The sequence below is a fragment of the Xiphophorus hellerii genome, chromosome 21, assembly GCF_003331165.1.
Source record: "Xiphophorus hellerii strain 12219 chromosome 21, Xiphophorus_hellerii-4.1, whole genome shotgun sequence".
NCBI lineage: Eukaryota > Metazoa > Chordata > Actinopteri > Cyprinodontiformes > Poeciliidae > Xiphophorus > Xiphophorus hellerii.
Window position 1 is genome coordinate 5,190,702 of NC_045692.1, and position 18,200 is coordinate 5,208,901.

The 18,200-nt window shown below is 38.4% G+C and overlaps 1 protein-coding gene across 2 annotated transcripts in view; it reads right to left on the reverse strand.

Annotated features, from left to right (window-relative positions):
• Positions 1–18,200, reverse strand: part of LOC116711717 (partitioning defective 3 homolog) — a 396,764-nt gene that overhangs the window by 205,237 nt on the left and 173,327 nt on the right. For both annotated transcript variants that reach the window (XM_032551185.1, XM_032551184.1), the window contains 2 exons: positions 4,785–4,970; positions 4,306–4,476 (listed from right to left, as the gene is read on the reverse strand). In XM_032551185.1, coding sequence (XP_032407076.1) covers positions 4,306–4,476; positions 4,785–4,970 — 357 coding nt within the window. The remainder of the gene's footprint in view (positions 1–4,305; positions 4,477–4,784; positions 4,971–18,200) is intronic.

Genomic DNA, 18,200 nt, shown 5'->3' on the forward strand with positions numbered 1-18,200 from the left:
GCATGTGCATCAAGTGATGTGAAAGGAATGCAGAAATAAAACAGTGTCAGACACGCTCATCTGATTGTCTCCTTTTAGAGGTTCATCTGATGAATAGCTCAGTAATATTGTGAACTGTGACATATGTTGCAACACAAAGAAACACACACCAAACACTGAACTGGAGCGCATCATCAGGATAAAAAAAGGAGGAGGGTTCATTTTTATCCTTGCACAAGAAGACTGGTTTATAATCATAATAAGTAGCAAAAAACCCCATAATTCCACAGAACGTCCTTGTAGATATACTTTCAAATGGTGACATGTGGATAAAAGACAATTCAGGTAATATTTGAATTGCTACTAACAAGTTTTTAGCATCATAAGTTGTAGACAAGAGACAAATAATTTATAATAACAGATCACAATTTAGTCACAAGACTCTGGACTAAACCCCAAGACTAAGGGAATGCGGTTCCAAAAATAGTGGGATTAAAATGACTTGTCGAAAATGTAATAGTTGAAACCCATGACAAAATATTAATAGAACTAAGATATGGATGTAGAGATTACACTGCTCCAGAAGCCTAGATGCAATTATAACGCTTTGAAACTAATTGACAGTGACCAATCATATCACAAGACAATCTGGGGCAGAACAGCAGTTCTTCAAACAAGCTGAGAAGATAAAAGATTTCTGTCGTCTGACGTCAAACTCTGGCCACCACACCGACCAAATGTGACCTTTTTTTTTTCTTTCCCCCCCGCACTCCCAACACCAAAAACACTGGTCATACACTATAGGAACCATTGGAAACTAGAATAACAATCAAATGTTCAAGAAAGGAGTATGGAGAGCATACCAATCATACTTCTCTGACCAATTGTAAAACCTTGTATGGAGGACTAGTGTGACTTTTATCCTGCATGTAGAACAGTGCACCATCTCTGCAACCTTGCGGAGTTGCTTGAGGAGATAATTCCAGTTTAATTGTTCTGTTCTCATTTGTTTTGTGAACTTGGTGAAGGTTTATATCCAACCATGTCTGTCCCTCATGAATGGCACCTCCCAAGATGGCTGCAGCTTCAGGCACTTGTCTTCCCATGTCTTATGCCGTTTGTCTTTTCTTGGGTCGGGCTGTACTGAATGGAAATTTTGTTGTGCTTCTGTACAGCAACAATAAGAGAATTCTGATTCTGATCTGATTGGACTCTGTGGATGTTCCTATAACAGTATGGGGTACAACTCTTAAGCAGGGTTGGGTGGAACTGTGCCTGTCTCCAGCCGTCATGGGTAACCCTGTCGAGGTCACCGGTCCATCACAGGGCATTCTTAAGGATGATCTAGTTCATATAAAACCAAAGCAAGAACTGTGTCCAAATTGCTCGTTTCACATTCCCAGTCAGGTTTGTACAGCTACAACCGTATGTAAAAGAGGATCAAATTCTACCAGGAAACTGCAACTGAAAAAGCCACGTATGTGAAGTGTTCAAGCATGAATTTAACTAATATAAAACTTAAGCTTTTACTTTAACTTACAATAACTTAACCGACTAAAGATGATGCGTTCTACAAAGGTCAAAATGATCTAAAAACCTTTTCTTTTCTACTAAATATGGTTGTATATGGTGGTCACCCAAGCCCCACCGTCAACCCTATTCTCACTCCTCCCCTACCCCCCATCTTCGATTCATTAGGCTGTGTTGCTTGGCTTCTTTCCCCTGCAGACAGTGATGGATCTGATTCATTTCATGGTGGTCATTTCTGATAGCTTTCAGTACTTTCTCCCATTCCGCTGGGTGACAGAAGCAAACTGGCCTGCCCCCTCACTCCCCCTCAAACCCCACATATCCACATTACCAGTGCAGTAAAGCAAAGTAGCAAGGTAAGAATCTCTGTTGAGATAACCTTGCTATTCTTGCAGCAGTTTTTAATCTGAGCCCAATTATGATGAACATTTTTACCATTGGTAGCCTCTCTGTATGTTGGGGATTCTGCGTTTAAATGCATATTCAAAGTCAAGGCAGCCTCAATGCTATGGCTGATTTAATCTGATGACTTAACCCCAGATTAAGCAGAAGATCATAGAAGATCGCAATAGGCCAGTGGTTCCCAAAGTGTGGGTGCCATTGCAGGGGTGGGGGGGCAGGAAGCAGAATAGATGAATGAAAAAAAAGCAGTTACACAATAGTCTTTCACTGTAAAGATGGTTTGTAGTTTGTTTTGTTGCAACCTGAAGTGTGAAATAAACTTCAGTGGAGTTTGAAAACAAAATATGTTTATAGGTTTATGTCTGGTTGAGCAATGTGTGTGCCCTGTTGATTTTTTTTTCTTTTTTTTGGAGGGGGGTGTTTATGGTAATCCATAGGGGGGGCCCAGAAAATTTTTGGGAACCACTGCAATAAGCAATAAATCACATGATAAATTAAAACAAGTTCTGTCATTTCCATTTGCATGTATTCAGTCAACTCCGATTTCTTTACAGAGACTTAAGTATTTTTATTTGTCGTTTTTGTTTTGTTTATTTATTTTATTTATTTAAAATGTATTCCAGTTCCAGTGTTAAATGTTTATTAGAATTTAAAGTTAATTGATTTTTGACCGGGTGTATTATTATGCCATTATTATATTACTTTAAAATTGTCTCAAAACAATATTATTGTTTATCGCAACAACTTCTGGGACAATTTATCATCCAGCAAATTGTGTTATTGTGACAGACCTAGATCATGAATGGATGGAGGGACATGGAACAGAGTAGAATATAATATTGGACATTATCACACCTACCTCTTTCATAGTTAATGTGAACTTGCATAACACCGTCAACCTGTTGTCTCATGGCAATTAGTGTTTCAATTAGCAAAATCTTTGTAAAGAGTAGTCAAAACCTCATGCTGTGGATCAAAGTAAAGAAACAGGTTAAAAAAAAGTGTGACTTTTCATCTTCCCCCAGGAAGAATGATTAGATTTTTTCTTCCTTTTTTTTCCTGAAGATTTAGGTGTAAATGTGTGCTCAGTGTGAGCCTCTCTACAGAGTCCGGTCAGGGATTAAAGTCGACAGGAGACTGACTGGACTGGGCCGATAGGACTCAGTGAACCTTAGCACTGAGATCCCCAGGAGGGACACATGTCCTCTGCTCTGCGTCTGAAGGTGCAAGGAAGGAGAGCGAGAGATGGGAAAGAAGATACTCCACAGATAAAAAAAATAAATAAATAGATAAATTTGAAAAATTAACTGTCAACATGGTGGCCAGTTTCTAATGAATTCAGCTGCAGTCAGTGGAGAATCACAAGATGGGGGTCAGAATTAGCTTTGAAACCGAGGAAAAACAAGTGCATGGCATGTGGCAAGTGTGTAAGAAGAGAGAGAGACGGCGCTTGAAGGATGAGAATTAGCATGGAGGGGCACAGCGTGGTACTCCAAACTGACACATAGCCACAGGACACGGGCTCCAATTAGAGTCACAGCAACTCTAATCAAATCTGATCTACAACCACTGGCTGCAGGGTGACTCAATGTGCATGTGCGTGTGTATGAATCCACACCTGCACTCCGCAGTTCTGCTCCACAATCAAGCTGTGCGTCACAAAAAAAGATTTCTGAATGAACTGCTTTTTTTATTATTTATTAAAAGGTACAAAACACATTGGTTTGACTGTTAAATGTCACAGAGGATGTTTATGAATTGAAACAAATGTAATTTTCTGTGCTGTTGCCTCATAACAAAAATTCTACTTGCAGTACATAATCTCATTTTTTTGTTGTTTTAATGGACAATAGTCAACCAAAAATCAACCAAGTGAGTCTTGGATATCATGTAACGGTGTTCCACTGAGCGAGGTAAGACGCAATGTTATGGTCTCGCTATAAAATTCTCTCTACATGTCACTTTTTTAAAGTTAAAGATAAAAAGATTAGGACCAGTGGAGAATTGAAAAAAAAAATGTTTTGAAATTTAGTGGAATTTAAATGTAGCAGTTCCCTATTTGCTTTTGAATCTGCTTCTTATCTCTCTTCATTTTAAAAACCCTGCTGCACTTAAAAACAACAAAGTAGGTTTCTGTCCTGCAGTAACAAATTCCATTCTGATGAGTGTTATTAGCAGCAAAACCCAATCGCACTTAGGATTGCGTGTTCGCTAATCACAACATGGACAAATTTTGTGCTTAGTCACATGTCCAAGCTAACTCGTGAAAATCAATATACTTCACTCACCACCCAACATATCTGGACTTGTAGGGAAGACAAACTGATTCATGAACTAACTCAAAAATTCTTTTGACAGAAATTAGCCATGACACTTGACTTTCTGTTTGCTTACCTCGCTGTCCTTAATCAACCGCCGGGCCACGATGAGCTGAATCATCCCACGTTTGTTGCCCTCTACTGACATGGACTTCCGAAGCGCCTCCATGGCATCCTGATTGGTCATCCTGAGCAGCGACTCCCCATTGACTGCAATTAGTTGGTCATTGACTTGAAGACGTCCGTCCTGTACGCGAACACAGCATTCAGCAACCATTTGTGAATATTTATCAGATTCACCCACTGTTTTCACTTAGAAAATCCCACCAGATTTTTATTGCCCCCAAACATTTCTATCTAACTTACAACTTTATCAAAATACTGCTCGTCTTGATCCAACTCAACAACATCAAGTAACACCGTAGAAAAAAATACCACAGCAGGAGTTGTGTGTATGATGTGTGCCATGGTTACAATAAAGACAAGATGTAAAATCAATGATGTCCATCAACATAATCGTTAGAGGATAAGTAGAAGGAAGAAGTTGCTACTTGCCTTGCTAGCAGCACCTCCATGAATTATGGATTTCACAAAGATGCCCAGATCAGCATGGTTCTCCTTGGAGCGGTTCCCCTTAACGCTGACCCCCAAGCCAGCGGAGCCCGAGTCATTCAGAGGGACCTCAAACGTCAGAAACTCTCGTGTTCCGTCCGGGGTTAGCACCGTGTCATTGTCCTGTTTCTGATGAGGACATTGAACAAACAAAAGATATGATAAGACTGGGATCTACTTTATGTCAGTTTGTGTTTAGTAGGAATTTTGCACCTTAATCAAAGCACAGACAGACGTATTTCTTTGGTTAGAGATCCCCAACCAAAAAGTCACAAAACCTGTATAATGGTTTGAGTGTATTGTCAACAGGCCATGGAGAAAAACATTTCATAGTAATTTCAGCAGTCTTGACAAGTGGTGTTTTATTTCGAAAAACCAGCAAGTGCAAAGCCATTAGAGACAGCAAATCTGTTTGTAGTGATCAAAAAGTACAACACAACACAATAAACCTGGAATTTATCTACATTACTTACTTGCCTAAGTTGACAAAATGACGTTGAGGTCCACTGTTGCATTAAGAAACAAAAGAGAAAACAGTGAACTGGGGAGCAGATGTAGAAAGTACTGGAAAACCGACCGGAAATAGTAAACACACAGTAGAGGAAGCAGGAAATCAAAGACATAGAAAACATGTCACATAGATTAGGATTGCCATATTCCATCAGTCATCTTGTGAAGCAGAATATTAGTAAGTCCATTCCAGTATAACAACTTTGTTGGAGATACAAGGCAAGAACAATGAACTCTGACTCATACGTTAAAACTCAGCACTTTTCAGAAGTTGATTCCTTAAAAAGAAACTTTCCCTCACGCTAATAGCAAGAGCCCTCTTTCTAATTTGATGCAACATAATTAAAAAAATAAATAAATAAATTGTGTTCTCAGAATACAGGGGCACACACCCGTAAGTAGTTGAGTTTTATTACAACCTGATGTGGGTAGCATTCCTGCAAAGTCACATCTGTCTGCTCATCAGAATAGAAGAAGAAAAGAACTAAGAAAGATTAAAGTGATTTCTCACCAGGATACCACTGGAGTTTGCTGTCTTTGTGTTTCAAAAGAGTGAAAACGACCCAAATGGTAAAAATCCAGACTGTATTAACTACAGTGTCTCAAAATAAGCATCGTTGTTGTTTTCCTTTTTCTTAATCTGAATAAGATTAAGAAAAACAACAGCTTTCTTTTAGCTGTTGTATGTTTAGTCTCATCCTTTATATAGGAGTTTTATTGTCAGAGCAGTCACAAAAATGACAAAGAACCAAACTGACGTCACCATTTTATCCGACACATCTGGTGAACTGAGAGGTATAAGTCTGCCATAATGCAGCACTTTGCACAAAATATTTTGTCTTGGCTGTACAGAGGTAATATTGTTACAGATAATTATAGAATACACACAATCTAATGGAAAATAGTTCAAATAAGATAGATCATGCGCTTTTGCGATAATGTATATCAATGTCTAAAAAAGACTAAAAAGAAAAGGCACTAGTCAGCATTAAACAAGTGGCAGCTTCTTTTGAAGCACGTTTCTGTCTATTGAAAACCTTCTGCCGTCTCCAGAATCTTTTCAAATAATTCATGATCAGCGGTTCACACCCTGTCAGAGGTGTCAGCACAGAAAATGAGCTGAAACAAAATTTTGTGTTTCACAGCTCTTTTTTTTTTTTTTTTGAATAGCACGGTGCTCATGAAAGGAGAATCTACTACTTTGAATTTTACTTCCATAACATTTCAAAGCAGAAGACAGCTCTGACATGATTCAGCCAAGGTCTCTGCTCTCTCAGAAATACCAGGATTCAATAATTCAAATGAAACATTGGCCAAAATTAATGTTTCCTTTTCAGTCACTAAAAAATGCGTTTGTATATAGATGAAGGAAGATTATCGTCTCATACTAGTGAACTCAACACAGGAGTTTGAGGGCAGCAGTGAGAGGCTGGGATTGGCACGATTTTAGCTAGCAGTCGAAGCAAAAACCAGAAAATATTCCTATGAACAACTTCATTAACCCCAAACATCAAGAAAAACAGATAAATTGTTGCCGTGTGGATAAGAAGGCAGAAGCAGAGAGAAAAGAAAAGCAGAATATAAGGTGTGTGTGTCTTTTTTGTGAGTTTTTCGTATGCTGATGACTTATTAGGATGCAGCGGTGCATTCAGGTGGAGGCTCTTTTCAACACCATCTGACTGGGCCCCTATTCTCCATGTGGAGCCCCTACTATCTGCCCTCCATTCTTCTCTCCATTCTCTCTTTCTTGCTTTTAAAATTGCTCTACACCTGTCCGTACAACTTGCCAAGAGGGGGTTTTTGTTTGAGACCGGACTCCTTCATCATCGCCGACCACTGGAATCCATTTAATCGTGCTGGATTTCAACACCTGTGGTTCTAATACAAAAAAAAAAAAAATCCCCAGGTCTTGGCAGGAAATGACCCTTTTCTTTCCCTCCCGACTGCTGAATGAGGCGGATAGGGGCCAGAAAAACAGACACTTTAAGAAAATTCCTTCTCTGCACCAGGAGCAAATGTAATGCATCAATATTGTTTAAATTTCCATGGCTTGTCTGGAGAGAAGAGGAAGAACCTTAAACTACTGACATGAGATCTGTTACGGCCGGTGGCCTTGTATGTTTTCTTTTTCCTCTTCCTTTTCTGTATATCTGCAGCTTTCTAATCAAATTGACTCCACTGGGAACTGGATGCAGCCCTCACCCTCCTGTGCCACGCCCTGAGGTCTACAGCAGAGCTGATTGGCTCACCAATTATCAGCTCCACCAATCCCTGATAAGGCCTCCCTTTTTAAACCCAAGACTTCCTGGGTGAAGGCGTGACTGATTCTTTTTTCGGACAGCTTGCCACTTGTTGGGTGTTTGACTGCTCTAAATAGCTTCGTCTTTCTGTGAGCTTTTGTAAACTTTGATAGCTTTTTCCCTGTGTGGGTTTTGTATCTCTACTAGAGATTTGTTTAGTGTTTTTATTTAACCTTCTTTAACCTGGATAAAAGGTGCAGTTTTGCTTTGTTAAGATCTTTGGTGTACAACTCTGATTGTTTTGTAAATTTTGTTTTATTTAGTACTTTTGGTTGTATGCCCCTACCTTTTGATTATTGTTGGTTTTTACCTTTTTATTTTGTTAAACCCAAACAATAAATCCCAAACTGTTAAACTTTTAACATCTAGATTTCTTTAATGTTACTTCTTCTTCCCACCGGCTGAGCTGGGTCGTAACAGTAGGATTACATTGGAGGGGCATTTATAAGACGCAGTGAATTGCATACATTTGTACGATTCTTCACCAAAAATATTTAAGATTGCCAAATGGCTAAAAACTCCTGGATGGAAATTGCAAAGTCACTGTCCACAAAGGTGGGTGTCTGCAGAAAGGTGTGGCGCTCTCTCTGTGAACGTTTTTGTAAAAGTAAAATGGAGGATGCAGAGAGGGAGTGGGAATCTCAGTGGGCAGGGTGTGACAGATGGTGAAGTGAAATAGGTGCCACCCGGGTGGTCTGCGAAGTGTGCGAATACGAGCGTTCCGCAAACACACGACCATGCATCGATTGTTTGGCTTTGGAGGAAGTATGGAAGAGATAAAGACTTCTTGACTACCAGAGTCACAACTTTATCCCTGACCTGTCTGGTGTTTTCCTTGGTCTTCAGCATGCAATTGTTCACTAATGTTCTTGAAAAACCCTGTGAGAAGCTGGATTAATACCAAGATTAAATCACACAAAGGTGGGCTATATTTATGAGTTAGCTGACTTGTAGAAGCAAGTGGTTACGCTGGACTTAAATCACTAAAAGGATCGAATACAAATCTACGCTATTATACCAACTCACCAACTGTTCAGCATGCTTTTGCAAGTATAATGAACATAAAAAGAATTAAAATTCTGGCGTGTGAATTATTTAAAAAAGAAACATGTTTAAATAGTGATGAAGATGTTCAAATGAAAATGAACACACAGTGAATAGATGCTACGTCTTTGTGTAGGGTTTTAAGCAAACTAGCTAAAGTCAACCAGAAAGCAGCAGCTGGAAAAACGATGGTGGACAGACACGGTGTGAGTCTTTGTGCTACACGCTAATGCTTGCGTCCAAAATGATGACAGAATAACCACCCACTCAGTGATGTGTTACGGGAAAAGAAGACCGAGGCAAAGAATGAGACAGCACTGTAACATTTTCGTCAGAAAGGAAGAAGAGCCGCTAGCCAGAAATGAGTTTGTCAAGCCACCTGACAGCCGTTATTGCTCCAATTGAACTGAGGAAGAGTTGAACCTAACCACCCTCACGGAGGAGGAAAAAAAAACAAGAAGAGAGAGACCGTTTTTGTCCATTGTTCAAAGCTCAGCACTTTTATGAACCTGGGATAGAAAGCATAAAGGAAGGGGCATCAGCTCAGGGAGGAACAGTCGGATTCATCACAACTAATATTTTTATTGTAATTAATATATTGAGTGCATGTTTATCTAAATTTATTCATACATTAAGCAAAAGGGAAGTTATTGAAAGGTTTTATACAAAAATTGTTCAAGGCTAGTTTACATACTGTACTCTATCACAGATTTGAGAAATGGAGATTCATAGTTTAAACTTTATAAATAAGCAGCCATGTATTCACAACAGTACAGGATAATTATAATGTAGAGTAGCTGTAATATCACTATTTCCTGAGCTCAACGGTCTGTCTAACTGGTAGGCTAGACAACCCCAAAGGGCAACCCTTTGCCTCCACTCGCTTTTATTCCTCCTCTTCACTCAGCTATAGTCATCGTCCATTACTCAATTAGGGCCTTTATTAATTAACAGTGTGATGGGCTAACACCCAGTCATTATCGGCAGGGGAGGGAAATAAAGGAAACATTTCCACACAGATGTTGGCAGGAGAGTGAGGGTGGGCACAGACAGAAAAGAGTTAGACGATTGTTCTAACAAGACCCCGTCTGCCTGTCAGCCGTTTCTGTGGTGTTCATACAGTGTCTAACCTATTCTGTGCTGAAAAGAGATATGCTCATATGTCTGTCAAAAATAAAAACACAGCAAGAAAAGAAAAAAACACACAAGGAAAACCAAGACAGAAAGAGAAAAAGACAGAGCAAATGAACTGCAATTAAGTCTATTCACACACAAAAAAATAGGAGTTCTCCGCACATCAATGCCTAAAACAATTAACGCTGCTGGAAGCTTCTTTCCATACTTGGCCCAATTTAGTGACATAAAGGTCATTGGAAATTAATCTAAAAGTGGATAAAAGAAATCAGCCATGGGTGTAATTATAAAAGAGGTGCACCCGTGCTAGGCATTGTAACACAAATTTCTTTGGCCGTGATTCTCCCCTGCAACATTTCCTGACAATAGAGGCGAATATCAAGTAACTCTAAACCAAAAAGAAAAGAAAAAACAAATTCACAGAATCTAAGGGTGTGGAATGAAGGGGTGATTGTGGAAGAGTTTGAATTACTAACAAACTAAATATGGTAAGACTTTATATGAAAGGGTGTATATGAGACTGACATAACACTGTCATAAACATAACACCTGCCATGAACATGAAGGAATCTTCATGAATGTAAATGACTTTTGTCATGAAGTGTTATTTGGTAAGTAATGACACTTCTAATGCAAAGTCCATTAAAATGGCCACCTTTGCATAAAAAGTGTCTCTATTTACAGACACTTCATAACAACAGTCATAAACATTCATGCAGTTATAAAAAATATATCATACCGTCAGCAGTTGAACAAACATTATATTTTGATGAGTGTCATCGCCAAAGTCATACACATCAAATATGTTGGTCAATGTTTCATTATTAGAAACTCTAAACAGGTGAGTTTTCAGTCCAGATTTAAAGGAACTCAGTGTTTTTAGAAGATAATTACCTTTACTGATTCAAAGTTTCAGTTGTCACATTATTTTATTATTCAGATGCAACACATTTATCACCAGCAGCCAATAAAAGTCACACTTTTACAAATTGCAAGAGTTTATTAGCAACTATATTTTCTCCCAATCATGTGGCCCCTTTGGTGAAATTAACTGCCCACACCAGATCAAGAAGTGTATTTATAAGCTTGAATAAGACATTTACATTAGATGGAGCAAGAATAATAAAATAGCGACTTTTTTGGTGTGCTTGGAAGCTGTTCAAAAACGCATTTCAAAGAGGAGGTTACACATCAAGAAACATACACCTCTCATTCAACGTTATTATAAGCTAAAATGAGTTTTGATATGTCCAAATGCAGACACACAACAGCCCATAACGGTGATCCGAAAGCAGATGCCGAATTCCCTCCGGGAGAGTAACTTTGCCGCCATAAGTGGCCTTTAACTACCTTGTTTATCGGCAATGCGCAGCGCTGCACTGCACCATCCCATACTCTGCACCACGCTGACAGCGAGTGTAATTATGGGAACAGCTGCTGGAAAAGTGCTAAACGAAAACAGGTGGCGTCGGTGAGACTCGCTCAGAAAATGTTAACCGGGCTGGCATTGTCTTCGACCACGCTTGGCAGCTCGGGCTTTAATTATGACAGAGGATGTTTCGAAACTTTTGCCGTTTGATCAGGCAGCTATGCAGTTCTCAGACCGGCATTAAAAGGAAAAGTTTGATCAGCTTCTTTTGGGCTGTGTCATGAGCGGACAATTATAAGGAAACCAAAAAAAAAAAAAAAGAGGGAAATCTAGGTAAAGGGAAGGAAAGAGAATAGTGATGCTGAAATCAGAGTAAAATAAAAGTTAGTTTGTTCTGTTTTTGAACTAGACTAGTATGCTGCATCCTTTACCTACTGAATCTAAACTAAATATTCTTCCAAAAGTACATTTATGGTTAGAGTTAGAGATTCACTGATCCAATATTAATATCTGGATATTGAAAAAAAATCTACATTGTGTATCAGTGACTATGCTCCCAATCCAGTAGAGCTATTTAGTCTTATTCTATGGTTTAATCACTAAGTGAATCATGCTTTATTATTTATTTTAGAATTGTATTTAGAATTCCTAACTGCACTTTCTGAACCATTTAACAGAGGGTAGTTTATTTTTACATGTTTAACTAAGGTAGTCAACCTATTATTTTAGTCAGTTTCAGTTTCTTTATTATTTATTTTTATGTTAACTGCTATACTCCTAACTGCACTGACTAAACAAATTAAAATTGTGTTGTTTTTTAAGTTTGACCAAGCTTGTGATGCTATTGGTGTGTTTAAGTCTGCCGTACTAGAATTGTCAAATAAATGTTATTCAGTACAAAAAAAAAACAAAAAACATTTTGGGTGAAACAGCATTTTCTTCTGGAACGTATCGGATCAGCCGATACCAAACCTCAGATATCAGTATCGGTTTCAGAAGTGTAAAAAGTGCATTGGTGCATCCCTAGTTAGAGTCTTTGAAGCCACTACAGTAAGCACAATATTGTACAGAATCTTGCGCAGTCAGACATATCGACATTGACAGGGTCTATACACTGGAATTTAGCCTCACCTGAGCATAAACTATAAGTTACAAGCTAATTTACAGAGAAGCATTCAGTGGTGTGAAGAAATAAAGCAATCTGCTTATTACGCTCAAATATATTCAACTGCAGGTCAGTTTTTAAGCTTCATCACACCTTAAATTGCAAATACCATCAAAAAATGTTGCAGAATCTTTTTTTACACCAAGAACTGACTCATCGCCTTGAGATGTTTGATCATTTCTCTTGTGGTAATATATCTGCCGAAACCACCTGCAGTAACATAAATAAACTGTTTAAAAGACCTGGAATGGAAAACTCTGTCATTCGCACATTATTTAGGAAAATTGCAACACATTACATCATCCTTGCAAGGAAGCATTACTCTAAGAGACATCTAATTATATTAACTTGGAAGATGTCTTTTTTGGCATGGCTGCCGATGGTGCACAGGTTCAGAAAGGCAGGCCGTTTATCATTGCTTCAGAGAAGTAAGCCATAGCCTTTATCATTACCTACTCCAACACTTTTCAGTCAGGAACAGATGTGAACCGAGAAAAAGAACATATGTTTATGGAAGAAGAAAATGATGAGAACAGATAGTGTAAATCCATTCTTCCTTATGCTACATGGAGATCAACTGAACATCTAATCTTCATTTCCAACTTTAAAGCGGGGAAATTGTGAACGACAAAGTCAAAACCACAACAAATCCAGCCATGTAAGTAAGCTAACACATTTTACGAATTCAGCGTTTTGACTGCATGAATATCACAAGATGCTTCACAGATAAATTGGATATATTATTTGCATTTTTATTAGCAGCTTGACAGTAAGACGGGTAGAGAGATAAGGGAAAGACAATAAGTAAATGGTAAGGAGTTGGGAATCTACCTGGAACAGATGCATTAGTGACTTTAACCTCTGCATATTGAGTGCCTGTTCTGCCACTGCCAAAATACAGTATATCGTAATAAACCTAATAGAAATAATAAAATATCAGTTAACAAGCAATACTGACCAAATGCTTGCCTAAAAAGACAAATCTTAATTTCAAGCTCCCATGAAGAACTGATAAAAAAGTCTAATAATAAAAAAAATGGCATGAGGAAAGTAAAAAAGAAGAAGATTTATAAGAAACCCCAGCAGATATCAAACCTTTGGTAACTTGGTATACTTATGAGCAACTAAATATGATTTAAAGTTACATTTTCAAAAAAAACCCCACTTCTGAGTGATAAATAAGAACCATTGATTAAGCAGAAATATGTGTGGTGTGAGAATAATATAAGGAGAGTCAAATGCATTTAAATCCAGATTTGTTATGATTATGGCTTCTCCTGCATCCTTGTTTAAAAAGGCATTGGAGAATTTAAGGAGAACTGATTGAGTAGAGTGGATTCCACGGAAAATCATACTGAATTTTGATCAAGAGGCTAAGTTCATTGATAACATCTAAAAGCTGTAGTGCTACAACTTCATGAATATTAGTAAGAAAGGTTTAGCCTTTTTCATTGAAAAGGACAAAAATGAAAAACTACCTATTGCTGGATTCATGCGGCCTAGTTTGGAAAGACGGCTAAGCAAAATGAAGAACTGTAAGCTTAACAGGCATCGAGTTAGATGCCGTACCATTTCTCACCATTTCCACTTTAATAATAAAACCAAAGAAAATTCTCACAGCCGGTAGAGCAGCTGTCTTGCAATCGTAAATTTGTGGGTCCAATTCCAGCTTCCTTATGTCACATGTCAGCCAGGTTACCTAACCAATCTTCCGATTGGCGTGTGACTGAGTGAATGTGTCTCTTGGTGAAGCACTTTGAGTAGTTGGTCTAAACATAGTGCTATATAAATTCACTTATGCCATTAAAAATAGATAGTTGGAGAAATAAGTTGAGCAAATGTGCAACACTGAACGTATCCCGTTTTAAGGTAAGGTAAATTCATTTATGTAGCACATATTCAGAAACAAAGCAGTTCAAAGTGCTTTACATGAATTAGAAGGAAATACAAACATAAAAATTAACCAAAAGAAAGACAAAAAGGTAAAAGCATAAAACTACATATTGGTTCCTCATGTTTAGTAAGAATAAGCAGTCCATAATTTATAAATTAGTAGGGGTTTCTCTGGATTCTTCTTCTGATAAAACTAGATATTGGTTTTAGATGAGCAAAACGTGAAGAAGTTATTTTATACCCACATTTTTTTATACTTCAGGGACTTAAAACACCAGGGTTCTCTTTCCAAAAAAGTATTTTAATAAAATAACCCTGCCCCCGTGACTCAACTACAGTCCAGGGATAAAAAAAAAACATACAAGGGGGATATTAAACCAGGCCGCTGGGCCTGACACTTATGAAACAGCCCATTACTCTATGATAATTGTCACCAACACTGTCACGCATTTGTCTACCCTGTCCTCAGCATTGACACGTGGTATAAATTTAACTGTCACATCAATCAGAGGCCTCAATTAATTGTGCAATTAAGATTCTCATTGCATGGCAGAAACAGCTACTAATGGATCAGAGACAAGTGTGATACGATCATAAAGAGGGAATTTTAATGCAGTGCTTCATTGCTCTTATGCGGCCGTCAGTGTTCCAGCTGAGGCTACATGAGACCATATCTTCTCCGGGCCTATTGGAAATGAAATATGCTGCTCATGTAGGGCCATGGAGCGATGTAAGGGCAGCTACGGACAATCTTATTACACCACCCAAAGCATGTGTAGTTAATCGGCGCCAGATTTTTACAAGGAGCACATTAGCATGTTTAAAATATGCTCAGGATATGATTGGACATAAACTTCTGTGTGAGTGTGGGAAGTGAAATAAGAAGCTGGCGCCACAGCAGTTGTTGCTGACGCAGCACCAACAACTGCTAGTTTAAGGATAATTTACACCCCATGCTGGGTTCAGTATTTGCTCACCGGAAGAGATGTTGAAGATTTGCCCCAAATTTTCCAAACTCATCGTTTTTATTTCTGATGACTAATACTTACAGACGTTCTGCTTTTGTTTTGGGTGTGTCTGCACACGGAGAGAGTGGAGAATAAATGTGGAGGCTTTTAACTAGTAAACAGGTGGAGGAAGGGGCAATTCTTGTCATTTTTAATATCTGCTTTTGCTCGGTAAAACCTGGCTTCTGACTTTGTTACAACGCTGGAAGATTAATCTCCACAATATGGAGCAAACAATGAATATAGCAAAAAGGACAATTGTTGCAAGCTGGGAGATTAATGCCAACAGCATAAAACATCTATTGGATATGCCACGGTACAGTTTAGTGTTATGGATCTGTGCTAGATTCTCACAGTGTGATGCTGCATATGAAAGTTTAACTGTTTGTGGGCCTCTGACGTCTTAGGAAATAATCTTTATTGCCCAACAAATTCAGGAGCAATAGACCTTGTATATTGAGTGTATACTGGGATTAAGAATGTAGAATTCACAGTCATAAAATATTATACCATAAAATATATATTACTTCTGACATAAGCTGTTTGGGGTAAACTGTTAATATGGGAATAAAAGCTCAGGACAAGAACATCTGCAAGAGGTCAAATAATTATTAGCTGAATTAGACAAAAGGTAGGACAGTCGTCTTTGCCGTTGGAGCCACTTCAATTATTCAACATGCACACCTAACAAAATGTTAGTGACAGAGAGTCAAAATAGCTTAGCGTTAGAATAGCAACATTATTTTGCATTGAATGCATTGATCTGTAGCAATGGTGGTTTTAAGTGTACATATGGCATCACAAACATGTCGTATTAATGCCACATCATTTTTAGCCTGTCCCAAAAAGACGATGTTGGAGGGTTGCTTCTTTTAAGCTGCATATCTTGCTACATATTTATCATTTAAATGTAAGGAAGATGTGCAATAGTGTGGTGGGTGGGGTATAAGTTAATAAACTCATTTGGATTCTGTTCAACCTTATGGTTGATGGATTCGATTTTGAAGAAGTTGATGAGATCAGAGCTGAGTAAAGGTTAAAGCTTGCTAATATTATCGTATAGATTGTAATTTATCTATATGAAAATATTTGTTGATATCCTTGGACTGCAGAAGGGAAAGTGACAGACCATAGAAACCACAAAGGGCAATGCCCTATTTTGCTCAATTACCATTTAACCTTTTCTCTTCCCTGAAAGTACATGTTTATTGAAAGCTATTGAGAGCTGTTGCTGTTGCCTCCGAAAGCATGTCAAAACACACTCTGACCGTGTTAATTAAGGATGCGATGCAAACATGCTGGGAGAATAAATTAATTCCCTAGGGAGATGGTGTAGTGAACGTGTAATGGAACAGCCAAACAAAAGGGGATGTGTGGGATTTATGACACCAATATCAAACATCAGTGGGAAAATGTCAACCACACAAAAAGACCTGCTTTTTACTGCTGTCAACCCATCTGTCTGCGCGTGCGGGTGTGTGTACTCATTTAGCTAATCTATTTAAGACCTTCTCTAGCATATTCACTAACTTTATAAATACGAAGCGGCCAAAGCCTGGCCCTAATGCGGCGGAATCCCTTCTGCGGTTTATTGGTTAGGTCTCTACAGATACGGTGTGAATGAAGTTTTGGTTAAGTTTGGGTTTAGGAATATACTGGCAGTGGTGTGTGAGTGCATGGATGTGTGTGCGTAGTCTTGTACGGTATTTGATACTTTGTAAGGCCCATTGATCCAACAAGCACCACATTGTGAGGACCCCCTTCTCCAATGGTCTAATAAATAGAAGTGCTGCCTTAGGGTTAGGGGTTAGTTTGAATTGAGTTTAGGTTAGATTTAGGATTAAGCATGTACTGGTAATGGTTAGTTTTAAGGTTAGGCTATGGAAATGAGTAGAAAATGTATGGAAGTCAATACAAAGTCCCGATGAAGACAGAAAGACCTACTGTGTGTGTGTGTAGGCGTGAGTGTGTACATCATTCAAACCGCAATTCAAAACATCATCAGCTTGTCACTGAGGCAATTGGATGAATGACAGCCACTAAATGTTCATCTATGTGCTTACATTCATGTGGATCTGAGCAACTGATCTGCAGAGCATACACATATTCATCTATCCGCAATTTCTGGGACAGGAGGTAATTACCCGCTATGCTTTTCTATCATGCTTTATTAGTAATTACTGTCACAGTCAAAACATCAACCTCCTTATAAATTTTTTATTATTATTTTTTTTTTACCAGAAAGAAAAAAAATTCTGAATTTCTGTGATATTGCTACTGAAAAAGATATGACGGCTCTGAGTCAAAACAAATGTTACATGAGTAAAAAAAAAAACTACTTAATCTCAGCAGAAAATGATCCACCAAAAATTCATACTTACTATCATGCTGGTCAAAATATTAATGATGAAAAACATTTTCTGAGAAGTGAACAAAATCCAGCCAACAATTTCTACTACTTTACTAATGATCTGAAGCCACAGTTGCCACGGCATTTTAGTCACCCCTGCAGCATTTGTCAGGTACTGTCAAGAACCACTGCATGAATTAGTTTGGTCCATATAAAAGTAAAGTAATATGTGTTTTGGAAAGCAACAGAGAAGAAGCCATTACGAACCGCTAAAAGACAGAGAATTTAACATTAGTAGCATATTGAATACGAATGAGGCAATATGGCTCTTTCTTCATAAAACAAAATTGTGAAATCTAAAGACTCGGGTTGCATTTCTTTAGTAAAATATGCCTTGAGTTTTCAGCAACGTACAGTTTTAACAGCTTCTTTGGCAGGGTTAAGAGCCTGGGTGCCAGGCTGAGGTTTATGGGCAGAAATGAGGTTGGCATAAAGGACTTCCTGGTCTGCTGAGGGGCTGTGAAGCCCACACCTGCTGTCAGAGACACTGAGAGCGGGCTGGACGAGGGCAGCAGCCCTGCCATCTG